Below are 17,193 nucleotides of genomic sequence, written 5' to 3' on the forward strand. Positions count from 1 at the left end.
GGGCTCTAGAACGCGGAGAGCTTGCTCAATCGGGGGCGTCGCACCCTCCCCGGATCGCAAATGGCGAGGCCAGGCCTCTCCCCAGAGCCCTCTCTCCTGCAGTGCGCATGGCCACTGGGCCCCTCCCACTTTCCAGGGGCGCCGAGGCCAAGAGGGCGAGGATGCCCCTGCGCGCCCCACCACCAGAGGGCGCACACCCGGGGATGAGCACTCACCAAGGGCGCCTGCGCAGGGAACTGTCACGTGACTCGCCGCCGCTGCGCGGCAGGCGTTGGATCCCGAGGTGGCCGCTGCGGCCGGCGCGCGTGCGCGGAGGTGAGCCGGCCCGACAGCTGGACTGGGGCTGCGGGTGGTCCCAGCGAGTGGCGGGGCCGGGGCGGTCCGCGGCAACCCCACAGACTGGAGGCTTGGCGGATCTAGGAAGTCGTCAAGCCCGAAAAGGGAGGGGTCGATCGATAGAAGGGTTGGTCGTCAGTGCTTTCCTTTTGGAGAAGTTGAGGGCATCGTGCCAGCGCCGCGCGCCAGCGGTCAGCAGTGACGAGAGAGACCTCAGTAACTTGGGGACCCCGGAAGCTCCACGGTACCCACTCACTGCCCCCGAGCTGGGCGAGGAAGGCTGTGCTTGCCCTCGTTCACAGGGAGGAAGCTGAGGCACGGGAGGTTTAAGATTCTTCAGCTGCCTCTGCCGGTGGTGGAGCTGGGCTCTGAACGAAGCTTGTCCGTACCACCACTGTGGCCTGGGGACCAATGGTTCAAAGTCACAGCCCAGAAAACGGGGCGACAGGCCCTCCGGGGCGCCACTTAACCTACTGACGGTCAGTCCTTCCCCATTTTTCTCTCTAAACTGTCGAGCGCGATGAGTGTGGCCCTTCCCCATTGTAGGATCTCTTCCCCCTTCTAGGCTGTCTTCCCCGTCTGTAAAATGGAAACAGGGAAGGGATGGGGTGCTGCCCTGACTGTGCCACTGGCCACCTCTTCAACTTCTGAAGTCTGGGTGGGAAGGGCCAAGACCTTCCACTTTGAGTTCCCCAAGTTTCTGAATAATCACCATCACAGATGTGTCTGGCAGAGTCAAGTGGAGCTGGGGCACTGTGTGGTATAAAAAATTTATATTTATCCCCAGTCTTTGTCTCCAGTTCCTGACACAACTCCTAAAGACCCTAGAATTTTGATGGTGATAAGAATGTCTGTTTCATGCTAATGAGATGACTGGGGGCTTGTAAACAGCTTCAGAATGGGAACTAGTCCCCAGAAGGACGGAGGCAGGATTCCAGGGGGGAACTTTCACCTGGCCTCACTCCCAGGAACCGAGGCTGGTGATTAAGTTAATTACCAGTGGTCAGTGATCTCATCCTTTGGTGCCTACATAATAAAATCCTAAAGTAGTTGGGGTTTAGAGAGCTTCCAAGCTGGTGAACACATTTTGTTGCTCAGAGGGTGGCCACCCCAGAGAGGGCATAGAAGCTGAGCACCCCTTCTCCATACCTTGCCCTCTGGGTATTCCTAGGTTGTATCTTTTATAATAAACAAGTAAAGTGCTTTCCTGAGTTCTGTGAGTTGTTCTAGCCAGTTATTGAACCTGGATGTTGTGTGAACCCTGGAATTTATAGCTGCGTGGTCAGAAGTGCAAGTGACAGTCTGGAACTTGCAGGTAGTGTCTGAGGTGGGGGAAGTTCATGGCACTGAGCCCTCAACCTGTAGGGTCTTTGCTAATCCAGTAGTTCTCGTCAGAATTGAATTGACCTGAGTGTGAAAAAGCCCCACACTTTTGGTGTCAGAAGTGTTGTGAATGAAAACAGTTTGCTCTTACACCTTACATACTGGTGAAGTATGGTGGCCAGGATGTCCCAAGTGACTGACTGGTCTGTGTTTGGGACAGGCTCAGACTCTCGATGTGGGTGCACTTCTGCAGTGGGTGACTTCTCCCCACCCCCACCCCCAGTATCTGCATGTTTCCAGAGGCCATGAGAATGCAGCTTACAGACCTGCCACAAGGAGCTTTGCTGACAGAGGTTCAGCTCCTGTGCCCTGAAATCATCACTGCCATCTCCTGCAAGGGGCCACCTCCTGGCCCTTAACACTAGGGCAGGCTTCTTCTGGGAGACCTGGACCCCTCTAAGGACCAGCTTTGGCTTGAGGACCCCCAGCGCCATGGCCTTGCCCAACCTTCCTTAACCTGCATAACAGTCTGGGGCTCTGGGAGCCACCACTCTCCTGTGGGGTCAAAAGGGTGGGTACATGTGGATGGTCTCAGCCTCTCTGCCAACCTCCTCATTTTCTCTGAAGCATATTTATGTTTAGTCCCGTATCCATGGCTGCTGCTCCTCAGAGGAGCTGGACAAACAAGCAAGATGCAGGTAATAACAGTCTCAGCACCAGAGTCACCAGAGCGGGGCTCCAGTGCAGTGGCTATGGCGGAGACCCACAACCAGACCCCGCATGGGCAGGTTTCTCACACACCTGACGGCAGGGGCCAGGAGGGACTCCTCTTGCCAAGTCCTGGGGGCCAGGCCTCTCTCGTGTGCTTGGCCGTCCCTGAGTGTTGCCCTGGGTTGTGGTGCCCAAGGCCCCTCAGAGGCTATATCCACATCCAGGCCAGCAGAGAGGGACAGAGAAAGGGTGCACTTCCACCCCATTGGCCAAGACTTAATCACCTCGGCCACAATCCTCATACAAGAGCGGGACTTACTCCATCTACTATGGGAACTTGTTCCGCTTGATCTGTCACGTGGGTCTTTATTAAGTCATTTTGTCAAGTCATTTTGTTATTTTGTCTTTGTTAAGTCATTTTGACAGACATTCTAGATGCGTTAATTTGTGACATATTAGAAGACTTCACAATGGGCAGAATTCTGCAACTCCCTGTTTGGGACTTTTCTCTCCTTTCCCTTTTTCCTCCCTGCCCCAGGTCTGCCCTCACTCACTCCTGCCCTGGGCACTGTTGGGCCAGCCCCAAGTCAAGTCTGGAAGCTGCTTTGAGAGTCCCCTGAGGACCTGGGCATTCCCTCCTGCTGTCCTGTTGAGCCTGGTTCTTCTGTCTGCCCGCTTCCTAGATCCACTGTCCACCCATGATGAGGTGGCCACCCTGCTCCCGCACCCTGCTGGGGGTCTGCACCCTCCTCTCCTTGGCCCTCCTGGGGCACATCCTGCTTCATGACTTGGAGGTGATCCCCCGAGAACTACAAGGCTTCTCCCAAGACAAGATTCACCAAGCTTGCCAGCCAGGAGCCAGCAGCCCAGAATGCCGTGGCAGCCCCAGGGCAGCGCCCACACAGTGCGACCTGCCCCCCAACAGCCGCTTCGACTGCGCCCCAGACAAGGGCATCACCCAGCAGCAGTGTGAGGCCCGCGGCTGCTGCTACGTGCCTGCAGAGTGGCCTCCGGATGCCCAGATGGGGCAGCCCTGGTGCTTCTTCCCTCCCAGCTACCCCAGTTACAGGCTGGAGAACCTTTCCACCACTGAGACAGGGTACACGGCCACCTTGACCCGTGCCATCCCGACCTTCTTCCCCAAGGACATCATGACCTTGAGGCTGGACGTGTTGATGGAGACCGAGAGCAGACTTCACTTCACGGTGGGCAGGATGGGGGCCACGGGCTGGGCAGGGGCAGAGAGAGTGTGTAGACAGTGGATGAAGACAGGTTCTGCTGTGCTGAGTGGCTCAGTCACGTCTGACTCTTTGAGGCCCCATGGACTGTAGCCCACCAGGCTCCTCTGTCCACGGGGATTCTCCAGGCAAGAATACTTGAGTGGGTTGCCATGCCCTCCTCCAGGGGATCTTCCAACCCAGGGACTGAAGCCAGGTCTCCTGTATTGCAGGTGGATTCTTTAGCATCTGAGCCACCAGGAAAGCCTGAAGACAGCCTCTATGGGGTGTTTGTTTACGCCTAGATGTGTACTGTACCCTCACCCAGAGTCTGGGTGTGAGCAGACCTGGCATCACATTCAGGGGATAGTGGGTCACTAAGACAGTGAGTGACTGGGAGGCTCTAGGAGTGTTCTAGAGGGCAGGGCTTAAAGTGAGGTGGTGGGAGGTTAGGTTCCCCCCAAGGAAGTGACATCCCAGCTGGGACCTAAAGCAGGAGGCAGGAAGGGGGACATTCCAGGCAGTGGGCGGTGGGATCCCAGCCACTGAGGGCAGGGCCTCTTGTCCGATTTATTCCCAGCCGCTGGGACAGTGTCTGGCACATAGCAGGTGCTCGGTAAAAACTTGTCAACTGAATGAATGTCCAGACACAAAGGTGAGAGAGCCTGCAGCACACAGTTCAGTAATACCCAGTTATTTTAACAAAGTAATTAACAACAGCCATGAATTACTGAGTGATGACTGTGTACCCAAACAATGGTTGGGTGATCTAATTATGTTTTCGCATTCACCCTATGACTAGGAATGCCAGGCAGAAAACCACTGCCAGATTCAGGAAATAAAAATACAATTTTGAATTTCAGATAACGGAGGAATTGGTCTTTTTTATTTTTTAAGCATAAGTATGTTCCATAGAATTTCTGGAACATATTAATACTAAAAACAACTGTGTGTCTGAAACCCAGATTTCCTGGTGTTCTGTATTTTAACTGGCAGCCCACAGGAGGTGCTCTCCTGGCGCTACAGGATACTGAGGCTCAGGGGTGTGGACTAGTCTGTCCACAACTCCACGCTCTGTGCAGCTGTCCTGGGACTTGAACTGACTCCTCCCTCCTCTGGAGGGTGAAGGATGGAGTAGACAGGTGTTGGGGCGGCCAGCCACCAAGGGCCTCATGACACTATTCTTGTCCTCTAGATCAAAGATCCTGCCAACAGACGCTATGAGGTGCCCTTGGAGACCCCGCGTGTCTACAGCCAGGCACCGTTCACACTCTACAGTGTGGAGTTCTCGGAGGAGCCCTTTGGGGTGGTCGTGCGGCGGAAGCTGGACGGACGGGTGCTGTGAGTGCCTAGTCTCTGTGCCCCCCCAATCTGGGTGGGAAGGCCAGGGAGCTGGAGGGCATTGTCCCTGACCCTGTTGTGGTCCACCCTCCTGCTCTGGCCTCCTTGCTGTTCGTGGCCCCCGGGGGCCCTGGTGCTCACTGTTCCCTACACCCAAGCCTTCAAAGGCCCCTTCTCAAAGGCCCCCCACTCACAGTGTCCACCCCCAGGGAGGCCCATTGGGAGTGATTTTCCCCAGGGGACACTTGGCAACAGCTGGAGACATTGTCACCACCAAGGCGGGGATGCAGGGATTCCACGCAGCTCCCCATGGCACACAGGACGGCCCAGAACACAGAGGGATTGGCCCAGTGCCTCGGCTGAGAAACCCTGTCCAGTCTAAAGGAGCAGCCCCAGTCCAGGCAATACCCCCTACTCTGCTTTATTATTTATTTATCACATAGTACATATCAACATGGGCTTCCGTAGTAGCTCAGCCAGTGAAGAATCTGCCTGCAGTGCGGGAGACCTGGGTTTGATCCCTGGGTCGGGAAGATCCCCCGGAGGAGGACATGGCAACCCACTCCAGTATTCTTGCCTGGAGAATCCCCATGGGCAGAGGAGCCTGCCGGGCTACAGTCCATGAGGTCACAGAGTCAGACACAACTGAGTGACTAAGCACAGCACACAGCATGTATCAGTTTACCAGACACTGCAGTTATTGTCTCACCCTTTCTCTTGACCCTGTGGAACCTCGGAGTGCCCTAACTGCCTCTGGCTGGGCAGCTCCATGAAGTCTGGGAGCAGTTCGGCCCTCCTGGGAGGTGGTACTCAGGGCCACAGCTCCCAGGACTGGAAGGGTTTGGGGCAGCAGCCGCTTGTGGTCAGGGCTCACAGAGCTGTCAGCTTCTCATGTGAGGCCACCTGGACTCTTCTGGCAGGCTGAACACCACGGTGGCCCCCCTGTTCTTTGCGGACCAATTTCTGCAGCTGTCCACCTCCCTGCCATCCCACTACATCACAGGCCTTGCCGAACACCTTGGGTCCCTGATGCTCAGCACCAACTGGACCAAGATCACCCTCTGGAACCGGGACATCGCCCCTGAGGTAAAAGGGTGGCAGAAGGGGGTCTGGGATCAGAGGGGCTTCATGGGCCAGGACGTAAATTGGGGTGTCTGCCATGTCCCAGCCCAACGTGAACCTGTACGGATCTCACCCTTTCTACCTGGTCCTGGAGGATGGCGGGTTGGCTCACGGGGTCTTCCTGCTGAACAGCAATGCCATGGGTAAGCATGGGGGCACTGAGGCCCTCCACATCTTCTGGCCAGTTCTGCTGCTAAGCCCCCAGCCAGGGTTTCCCTGGTGCAGCTACACCCCATCCTACCTTGAGAGGGCTGGGGCTCTCTGTACCTGCCTGACAGGCTGCAGGTCTCAGAGGAGGGGGCAGAGAATTGGGCCTTGTACATTCTCCGAGAAATGAGCAGTGGGCCGTGGCCTCTGCCAGCTCTATCCTTCAATGCCCCTAAGGTGAGACCTCTGATGTGAGGAGGGGGACTAAGGCCAAAAAGGGGGGCCTCAGGCTGCTCAGCACCTTCCTGTCCTGCTCCAAGTCTCTCAGTGAGCTGGGCTCAGAGCGACTGTCCTGGTCCCCCAGCTCCTTGCAGGAGGACCTCTCCAGCAGGTGTTTGGCCCATTGGTGCAGCGCTGAAGGCCCTGGGGAAGGGGGGTATTTGTCCCTGAGCCCCAAGGCTGCTTCCTCCAGATGTGGTCCTGCAGCCCAGCCCAGCCCTCAGCTGGAGGTCGATAGGCGGGATCCTGGACGTGTACATCTTCCTGGGCCCGGAGCCCAAGAGCGTGGTGCAGCAGTACCTGGACGTCGTGGGTAGGCCTCGCCCCAGCCCCGGCTGCTCCCTCCCCAGCCCTTCCTGCCCACTCACAGTCACCTTGGCCCCCAGGCTACCCGTTCATGCCGCCGTACTGGGGCCTGGGCTTCCACCTGTGCCGCTGGGGCTACTCCACCTCCGCCATCACCCGCCAGGTCGTGGAGAACATGACCAGGGCCTACTTCCCCCTGGTGAGTGCTGGGGAGGAGCCTGGGGCCCGTTGTGGGGCAGGGGTGGCGAGCCTGGGCCCCGATCGCCCTGTGCTGTGGCTGCAGGACGTCCAGTGGAATGACCTCGACTACATGGATGCCAGACGGGATTTCACTTTCAACAAGGACCACTTTGGGGACTTCCCGACCATGGTGCAGGAGCTCCACCAGGGCGGTCGGCGGTACATCATGATCGTGGTGAGTGCCCCTTGTGTCCTGTGCCACGCGGAGTGGGCTCTTTTAGAAGCCAAGGGTCTGAGCATCTGGTGGCTCCAACTCAGTGGCATCATTGTTGACCTGCCGTGGGCACGAGGGACATTTCTGAGGGTCTTTGGTATTGAGGGACTATCAGATTTATAGATTTGGCCTTTGCGATCCAGTGATGTCCCTGGAAATGTGTCTTTGCTCAGGATCCTTGCAGCTGTAAGTTGCTTGAACCGCTGAAAGCAAGTGGTGAGGGCATCCCTTGGCTGACACGGCTCAGCTGTGGGCAGGCCAGGTGGAGCTGTGTGCCAGAGCAGCTGCAACGCTCTGTGAGACCCCTGCCTTTCCTCCCAGTGGTCAACTCTGCCTTGTGGAGAGCAGAGCAGGCTCTGAGTGGTTCAGCATGAAGACACACTTCCCTAGGCCAGTCCCTGCAGCCAGAGGGGTGCAGTTCCGGCTGGTATAGCTTGTTGGGGGCGGGGCGGTGTCCGGAGGAGGACGTGGGGAGGGGGAGACAACCAAGTGTTCGCCACCTTGGATGCCCTTCAGGAGAGGAAATCCGTTTGGAATTGGACTGATGGTCATTTCCATCCTCATGGCCCCTCTGAAGGGAGCAGTGTCCAGGGCCACTCACTCAGAGTAAGGAGGGCAGGTGCAGACCGTTTCTTATTTTTATTTCTAAATGAAATAAATAGTCACTGTAGAGCATTTTTGAAATTCTGGGCCCTTCAAGCAAAAGTAAGTTGCATCCAGGTGCTCCCTGTTTGGCCATCGGGGGTGGGTCGCGTGCACCTCCACGCACGGCGTGTTGACTCACGTGAAGCTGCATCCATTTCTGCCTTGCTGACATTTAGGGAGAGCATTTTCCCAGTGATGGGGCCAAGGTTTCAGGCGTTTCCTTCTCATCCTGACCGGTTTCTCTCTCCAGGATCCTGCCATCAGCAGCTCAGGCCCGCCTGGGACCTACCGACCCTACGACGAGGGTCTGAGGCGGGGGGTCTTCATCACCAATGAGACTGGGCAGCCACTGATTGGGCAGGTACAGTGGGGCCTGGGAGGCAAGGGGGAGAAAGAGGGGTCTCCTGCCAGTGGTACTGAAGGTGGGGTTCACAGCTAGGGGTGACAGTGGCTTCTGACAAGGCAGGGCACCTAGAATCCTTGTGTCAGGGGCCCTTGTTTGCAGGCAGTTCAGACTCGAGCTCCAGAGTTCCTCAGGGAGACCTCAGAGCCTCTGGGTCTCCAGGGGCTTCCTGGGGCGGAGTGGTGGGGGGTGCAGGGGTACATCCAGAAGAGTCCCTGCTTCTTCCCGAGGGCAAGCCCAGGACCAGGAGGAAGGCTCCCAGGAGTGTGGCTTCCGGGGCCTTTCCCCATGCTCCTCCCCCTTGCAGTCCACCCACCCCCAGCGGAGAGGAGTGAGGCTGCAGCCCTGCCCACAGCTGGTTTGCCCAGGGCCTCTGTGCAGGCTCCAGGGGCCCCATCTGCCCTCTGACCTCTTGTCCAGGTGTGGCCCGGACTCACCGCCTTCCCTGACTTCACCAACCCCGAAGCTCTTGACTGGTGGCAGGACATGGTGACCGAGTTCCACGCCCAAGTGCCCTTCGATGGCATGTGGATCGTGAGTGTGGCCCTGCCCCTGGGTGTCCTGTGGCCTTGGGGACCAGCCCCAAGCCCTGCACCAGGTAGGATGTCCACCCCCTGGTCCTTTCTCGCAGGATATGAACGAGCCATCCAATTTCGTGAGGGGCTCAGTGGATGGCTGCCCAGACAACAGCCTGGAGAACCCGCCCTACCTGCCAGGTGAGCTGTCCCCCGATCCCTGCCTGCCTTCACCCGCCTGTTCCCAGCACTAGTCAGCTGGGGATTTAATAGCTCCAATCAAGGGATTTCCCTTCTCTGGTTTGGGAGGCTTGAAGCCCTGGTTTCTGAGAAGCTGATGGATAGCAGGAGCCCGGGACAGGAATGAGGTTCCCGTGGGGAGACCTCAGCCACGTGATGCTGACCAGGCATGTGCTGCTGAGGCCAGACCCTTCAGAGGGGGCGCTCCAGGTGCAGCTGGTTCAGAAGGAGGCAGAGGTGAAGTCTGGGTCTGCAGAGGCCAGACTGTGGCACCACCTTGTCCTGTCCTTGGAGAAGTGGAGACTGTACCCAGGTTCCAAGGGGCTCCAGGATTGGGGGGCACCAGCCTGCTGGGCAGAGACTCCAAGGAAACAGCCCCCTCTTCTCCAGGGGTGGTTGGCGGGACCCTCCGGGCAGCCACCATCTGCGCCTCCAGCCACCAGTTCCTGTCCACACACTACGACCTGCACAACCTGTATGGCCTGACTGAAGCCTTAGCCTCCCACAGGTGAGGGGCCAGGGTGGGGGAAGGAGAGAAGGAAGCCCAGGTTCCCCCCAGGGCCCCTGCCACCCCCATTCTAACCCCTCTTGCCCTCCAGCTCCATGCCTGGTGCCTCAGAGGAAGGGCATGGTGACAAGACAGGGAGCCAGGGCTGGCCAGGACCTCTGGCTTCCTTGAGCTTCAACGGATGTTTGTCCAGCCTGGGACAAGTGCATTTTGAGGGTATTTCAGTGGTAGGGCTGACTGCCCGGCAGACCTGGGTGGAGGCCTCAGCTATCGGCTCCTTGCTCTCAGCCCGCCCTCCCTGCTGCACTGCCAGGCACTCTTGCCGGCAGTGATGGGGTTCCTGGTGACCCTGCTCAGCACAGCTGTCTCCACCAGGGCCCTGGTGAAGGCTCGAGGGACGCGTCCCTTCGTGATCTCTCGCTCAACCTTTGCCGGCCATGGCCGATACTCTGGCCACTGGACAGGGGATGTGTGGAGCAACTGGGAGCAGCTTTCCTATTCTGTGCCAGGTGAGCACACCTGTCAGGAGGTGAGGCAAGGAGGGGAGGGTGGGCCCCCTCTCCAGGGGAGTTTGTCCAGAGCCAGGTCCTCAGAGAGATGCTGTTGCAATGGGGTGGGGCCTGCCACCAACTCCTGTGAGAGGACTCACCTGTGCAAGTCAGCTACCTGTGTGAGTGGGCTCACCTGTGGTGCTGCTCTTCCCAGCATCCCATCTTGGATTCATGCTTTGTCAGAACATCCCTTCTGATGACCACGTTCTGAGTTGCATGAAAACTGCATCTGAGCTCAGTCCAAAGGGCGCCCCCACCCCTGTTGTCTCTGCCTGGCTCCACCTTGCAAAGAGAATTTTGATTTTTGTTCCAAGAGCTCTGATGCTGCAGACGTCTTAGGTCCAGGGATGGCTCAGGAGCCCTGGGGAGAGGGTAGAGGTGACCCCCTGAAGTCACAGCTGAAGAGAGCCTCCCCCAAACCCTCCAGCCTGGAAGTGCTTTCCTAGTCACAGGCTCACTTCCACGTGTGATGCATATGTGACGTCGCATATGTGACTTCCTGCCGAGCTGAGTCCATTCTTCCTTCACAGAGCCGCTGCCGGCTCTGCCCACAGGTGCTGACTGGCTCTGATTTTCACCCTGGGGCCAGCGTGGCGGTCAGGCTGGAATCCTCTTTAACTTTTGCCATTGTAATTGTGTCTTGGTGTAGGTCTGTTTGAGTTCATCTTGTTTGGAACCCTCCGTGTTTCCTGTACCTGATTCCTTCTTCCGATAGGGAAATGAGTCATGGTAGATCAGTGCCCACCCTGATGTCCTCAACTTGATTATGTCTGCAGTGACCCTATTTCCAAATGTGGTCACATTTCCAGCAACTGGGGGTTAGGACTAGAACTTAACCTTTGTGGGGAGAGGAGGGGATTCAATTCATCCCTGACCAATCTAGGTTGCCCTGCACACTCTAGGTGTTAGGGAGCAGATACGGCTGGTTGTTCTGCTGAAACCACAAGTGCAGCATGCACCAGCCATCGGTGGGGTCTGAGTGGGAGGGTCTTTGGGAGAGATCCTCCTTCCTCGCCAGTTCAACAGACCCGTCTGTCAGGCTCTTGGACTGGTCTGGCTGTGGCATCTGCAGACCTGTCCGACTCTGCCCTCCAGAAACCCTGCTTTTCAATCTGCTGGGGGTGCCCCTAGTGGGGGCCGACATCTGTGGCTTCCTGGGCAACACCTCAGAGGAGCTGTGTGTGCGTTGGACCCAGCTGGGGGCCTTCTACCCCTTCATGCGGAACCACAATGCCCTGATCAGCCAGGTAGGGCGGGGATGGCAGGGGAGGCTGTGCCCTGGGGAACGCCACTTTCTGAGCCAGGGAGCCCAGCGCTGGCTGGCCCCGAACTGCCAGGTCTCCTGGGGTGGGAGCACCGGGCACTGCCACCCCAGATCCCAGGTGCTTCTGCCGCTGCCTCCACTGCAGCCGCAGGAACCATACAGGTTCAGCGAGACGGCGCAGCAAGCCATGAGGAAGGCCTTCACCCTGCGCTACGTGCTGCTGCCCTATCTCTACACGCTGTTCCACGGGGCCCACGTCAGAGGCGAGACGGTGGCCCGGCCCCTCTTCCTGGAGTGAGTGCCTGGGTTGGGAACAATGGCCTCAGGCCCACTGACACCAGGGCAGCCACCCTCCTGTGTCGGGTGTTCCAGGCACCAAGAGGAAGGAGGTGGCAGCAAAATCTGGGCCCTCCCCGCTGAGGTACCCCCAGTCCCCACCCACTGGATTCCAGTTCAGGGCTGGGAGCCCTTGATAACAGAAAATCCCATGGTGAACACTGAGTACAGACCAGGCCTCCCAGATGGCAAAACAAGTTGTAAATCTACCATGATTGAATCTGTTTGGGGCTTAAGGTAATAAGACCACCAAAGAAATCCAATAGCTATCCCCCAGATAGGACTTGGTATACCTGAGAAGTTACTATTATGTAAAATGGCTCCTTGAATCAGAGAGTTAAAGGATTTTTTAGTAGTGTGGTAATTAGTAAGCTATTTGCAAAAATCTATTTTCCTCTCATCTCATACAAACTTAAATTCCAGATGAATTAAATGTCAAAAGTTAAACTGTAGAAAAAGCCCCAGGAAAACAGAAGTCCATGTTTCCCTCTGCTCTGGCAGGAGAGGGCTTTCTAAGCATCAAAAGCAGAAAGCAAAGGAAGGAGGTTTAACTTAGAGGAAAAAAAAATAACATTTCTCTGAACATAAACAGAAAAATAAACAGAAAAACTGCTCTAAACATAGATTGTCAAGGCAAATGAATAGCAGAAAACCTTTGTGGCTCAGTTGAATCTGCCTGCAGTGCAGCAGACCAGGGTTCGATCCCTGGGTTGGGAAGATCCCCTGGAGAAGGGAAAGGCTACCCAGTATTCCAGCCTGGAGAATTCCATGGACTGTATAGTCCATGGGGTCACAAAGAGTTGGACATGACTGAGTGACTTTCACTTGTCAATAAAATGACACTCTCCCTTATGTACAGAAACTCAGACCAAGTGTAAGACTAACATCAAGAACCAAATAAAACACATGGGCAAGAGCACAGTTTGCAAGTAGGAAATGTAAACAGGTCATGCCCGGATAATCAGGCAAGGAGAGGTTATTCTTGGCTCCTGCCTTGACTTCATTTGGCCAGAACCAGCCCTGCCACGTGTAACCCAGGTCCTTCAGCTCCCTTCCAAACCTCCCCATGGGCCTCCTGAGCCCAGTGGCCTCAGAGGTTGCCAGACCGCCCTGCCAGTCTTTCCTGTTTGAAGGTTCCCCGAGGACCCCAGCACCTGGACTGTGGACCGCCAGCTTCTGTGGGGGGAGGCTCTGCTCATCACCCCGGTGCTCGAGGCTGAGAAGGTTGAAGTCACTGGCTACTTCCCCCAGGGCACATGGTACGACCTGCAGACGGTGAGTCTTGGGGTCCCGAAGCCTGGGAGGATGGGGGAGATGGTGGAGGGGTCCTCCCTCTGGCACTGTTGGTATGGAGGGGTCCTTGCTACATAAGGGCCCTCACCTGGAGCTGCTTCACTAGCATCATCTTGTATGAGCCTTGCAGGACCCATTTTCTAGATGGAGAACCTGAGGCTGGATGGGTGACTTGCCACCAAACTGAGCCAGGACTCCAGTTCTCCTGCTTCCACACACCTGCCCCTTCTCCCATCCTCTGAGTGGCCCCACCCGAGCCCTGGCTCCTGCCTCTCTCCCTCTGTCCCCACTGTGGGGCTCAGTCTCCGCTCTTGCCTCCCAACAACAGCACAGGGTCTTGGCACTGCTCAGGACCCTTTGTGACATGACATCCCTCCAGGTACCAGTGGAGGCCTTGGGCAGCCTCCCGCCTCCTGCACCTCTCACATCTGTCATCCACAGCAAGGGGCAGTGGGTGACGCTGTCCGCCCCACTGGACACCATCAACGTCCACCTCCGGGCCGGGCACATCATCCCTATGCAGGTATCTGGACTGGGCCCCTGAGCCCATTCATCCAGCCCTGGGGCTACTGGGCCCCCACATGCCTCTGTCCAGCTGGAGGTCTGCCCCCAGGGAGAGATGATGCTTCTGAGGGGTGAGGATGACCTGGGCTGGGGAAGGACACATCCCTGGGCTGACTTGCTCCCAGGCCAGGCAGAGGGGAGGGCCTTCTAGAGCTTCATTGGCCCTTCTCAGAAAACAGTCAGTCTGCAAACCTCAACGGGCCTTGTGTCCTCTGAGGTGTCCCCCTGGGTCAGTGGTCTCCATGGGCCTCCAGGCTACTTGGCCGTAGACTGTCCTGCGGATCTCGCTTTCTTCCACTATGGCACTGTCCTAGCCTAGCGTTCCTCACACCTGGGTTTGGAGGCCTCCACCTGGCTTGGGACAGTGACGTGGGCCACCCTCTCCCAGGGCCCTGCCCTCACGACCACAGAGTCCCGCAAACAGCCCATGGCCCTGGCTGTGGCCCTGACAGCCAGTGGGGAGGCCCAAGGGGAGCTGTTCTGGGACGACGGGGAGAGCCTGGGAGTGCTGGATGGTGGGGACTATACGCAGCTCATCTTCCTGGCCAAGAACGTGAGTCGGATCCGCCCAGGCTGGGGGCCATCTTGGGGTGACCATCCTGACTCGGTGAGGGTAGCTGGGCCTGGGGTCCTGGGGTGGCCACCTGTCACCGGGTCAACCAGCCTGAAGGGGAGAAGAGCCCGTGGGCCAAGTCCCTTGACCAGAGTTCCCTGCACTGTGCCAGCACCCAGGGGTTGCAGGGGGTGTGCTGCCCAGAGACCCTGCCCGAGTGGGGCTCGCCACCCTAGACCATCTGCTCACACCTTCTGTCCTATCTCTCTGCTCCGGCCAGAACACCTTTGTAAACAAGTTGGTGCACGTGAGCAGTGAGGGGGCCGGCCTGCAGCTGAGGAACGTGACCATCCTGGGGGTGGCCACAGCCCCGCAGCAGGTCCTCTGCAACAGCGTTCCTGTCTCCAACTTCACCTTCAACCCTGACACGGAGGCAAGAGAGCCCACAATTGGGCCCAGAGGGCCTATCCCTGAGGGTGGGTGAGGGGGTGGGAAATGCCAGCTGAGCTGGCATCATGGGACTCCCTGTCCAGCATGGAGAGGACACTTGAGTGTTACAAGGGGCAGAAAGGAAGCTGAACTTCAGGGAAGAGTGGGAAGTTTAGCCCCTTACACTTCACATCTTTCCTCTGCCCATGTCCATGTTGTCGGCCCCTGGTTAAAGGGCAGCTCGTTTCCAAAGCAGATTGAGGCGGCCATTGCCAAGAGTGCTGGGAGGGAACACAGCGAGACTCCCAGGGCTGGGCCAGTTCCCACGTCCACTGCCCAGCCACACTACAGGCTCCTGTCTGCTCACTTCAGTTGCCAACCCAGTTTTCCTACTTCTTGTCCCCAGACTCTGGCCATCCCTGTCTTGCTGGCCATGGGAGAGCAGTTTGTCATCAGTTGGTCTTAACCCGGGGCCCAGCGGTGTGCTGCTCCTTCACAGACCTCCCAGCGGCCCAGCACCTGCCCCCTCAGCCGGCGGTGGAGGGGCCTTGGGTCAGAAGTGCCTGCCCCGAGTCACATGGCACTGAGGTCCTTGAACACCCAGATCCGCTTGCGAGTCTGTCTCCCTGGCTCTGGGCCAGCAGCTTGTCTGAGTCCTGCCCAGATGCCAGTCAGATCAGTGCCCTGAGGGGTGCCCTGTATTGGAAATGTTTACCGGAAGCTTTGCTCCTCTGTAGCCTGTCACTGCAAAGTGTGTGTGCACTGTCGGCCACCACTGCCTGCCTGTGACGCAGAGGTGGTGCCTGGACCGGGTGGTACCTGCATTGCAAGGCCCCCCACCCCAGGAAGCCCTGCTGCTGGGACCCGATGAAAGCACAGAACTGGGGGCTGCTGCAGCCTGCTTTCTGGGCTGCTGCCCCCAACTCAGCAGAGTTCACAGGACTCAGGGAACCCTCAATCTGAAGTGCAGTTATTTTCAATAAAAGGATGCACCTGAAGGTCTTGATACAGAAGTAGGGCTCCATCCTCGATGGGCCCCTGGACACTTTGGGGCAGTGTGCATGCTTCACTGTGTGCTTTCAGAGCAGCGCCCCACAGCGCACCGCCTCCCACCGCAGCACCCTCTCTCAGGTGGCTGGAGAACAGCCGGCCAGGCCTGGTGTTAATCACCTAATGGGAGATGCGCGCCCTCCCCAACCCTGCCCAAGGGCTCTGTGGACTAAAGCTGCTACGCCCACGCTTCCGTTCCCCGGCAACCACTTGGTCTGCTTTTGGTCACTATAAATCAGTTTACGTTTTCTGGAATTTTCTATGAATGGAATCATACAGTGAATTGGGAGGGGGGCCTAATATTAATCCAACTGCTCTGAGATTCATCCATGTAGTATGTGTGCTTTTTTATTGCCAAATAGTTTTCCGTGGTATGGAGGTGCCATATGGTTTATCAAATTTTAATGGCCTTAAGAGTGTTTTCAGCCTTTTATTGTTAGGAATAAAGATGTGGTCAGCAGTCGTGGACCAGTGTGAATGGACATGTTTTCATTTCTCTTGAGCAGACACCAAGCATGATAGGGTCGGATCATATGGAGGGGGTGTGTGTATGATTGAACTGTTTTCCAAAGTGGGTGACCTGCTCTGTGCTCCTACCAGCTTTGCTGTGGCTAGTCTCTTCAATTTCAGTCATTCCAGGGACAGTGGATCTCATGGGTCTGATTCGTGTTCCTAATGACTGAAGATGGTGAGCATCTTTTCTTGGACTTGTGTAACTCATAAATTTTCTTTGGTGAAGTGTCTTTTCAGGTATTTTCCCTATTTTTTACTTGGATTTGTTCCCCCCGTTATAGTTTTTCCATTGCTACTGACAAATTACCACAATCTTCTGTAGCTTAAAACAACAGATTTATTCTGTCACAGTTCTGTAGGTCAGAAGTCTGACTTGGTCTCACCGGGCTAAAATCAGGTGTTAGCAGGGCTGCTGCTTCCTCTCCGGAATTCGGTCTCCTGAGCATACAGGTCTGAGGTCCTGTCACCTACACATCCTCCTGAGCTTCTAGGGGCTACTCCAGATCATAGCTCAGGGCACCAAATCCAGCAACACTGAGCTGAATCCTCACCATTTAGACTCTCTTCCACCTCTTCCATTACACCACTCTCTGACCCATGGTAGCCCTTCATCTCAAAATCTTTAACGTAATCTCACCTGCAAAGCCCCTCTGGCCATTTAATGTGGGATATTCACAGGTTCCAGGGATTAAGATGTGGGCATTTGCGGTGGGGTGGATGGGTTTCTCTCATTTCTCAGAGTGAGAGCATGGGCTCTAGTAGTTGCAGCACATGGGCTCTAGAGCACAGGCTTAGTTTGCTCTGAGCCATGTGGGATCCTCCCCAGAGCAGGGATCAAACCTGTTTCCTGCATTAGTATGCAGATTCTTTACCACTGAGCTATCAGGGAAGCCCTCAGATGGACTTCTTAATAGAGACTTGTGGGGCCCTAAATGGGAAACCTTAAAAAGAAGGGCTAGCTTTGCGGTTTAGAGCTAAGATGGTGCCTGGCGGAAAAGATGAGGCCGAGGCCTAAGTTGTTTGTCAAAACTTTTGATTGGCTCTCTTGATTTCCGTGCACGTGGACAGCGCGTGATCACCACAGACTCCTGTT

At 56.7% G+C, this 17,193-nt stretch overlaps 1 protein-coding gene across 2 annotated transcripts; it reads left to right on the top strand.

Moving 5' to 3' along the window:
• The first annotated feature begins 249 nt into the window (after positions 1-249).
• Positions 250-16,330, top strand: GAA (alpha glucosidase). Of its 2 annotated transcripts, none has more exons than XM_040244761.1 (20): positions 250-315; positions 3,054-3,575; positions 4,783-4,928; positions 5,849-6,014; positions 6,097-6,193; positions 6,670-6,789; positions 6,863-6,981; positions 7,066-7,197; positions 8,132-8,242; positions 8,705-8,818; positions 8,916-9,000; positions 9,430-9,547; positions 9,923-10,056; positions 11,194-11,345; positions 11,508-11,656; positions 12,832-12,973; positions 13,371-13,514; positions 13,944-14,108; positions 14,389-14,541; positions 14,944-16,330. In XM_040244761.1, exons 2-20 carry the CDS (start codon positions 3,069-3,071, stop codon positions 15,001-15,003), a joined length of 2,814 nt encoding a protein of 937 aa, XP_040100695.1. In that variant the 5' UTR covers positions 250-315; positions 3,054-3,068; the 3' UTR covers positions 15,004-16,330. The 2 variants fall into 2 exon arrangements, with proteins under 2 accessions (XP_040100695.1, XP_040100696.1); XM_040244762.1 differs by lacking the exon at positions 250-315 and adding an exon at positions 359-815.
• The last annotated feature ends 863 nt before the right edge of the window (positions 16,331-17,193 follow it).

This window comes from Oryx dammah, unplaced genomic scaffold (genome assembly GCF_014754425.2).
Source record: "Oryx dammah isolate SB20612 unplaced genomic scaffold, SCBI_Odam_1.1 HiC_scaffold_8, whole genome shotgun sequence".
NCBI classification, from domain to species: Eukaryota; Metazoa; Chordata; class Mammalia; order Artiodactyla; family Bovidae; genus Oryx; species Oryx dammah.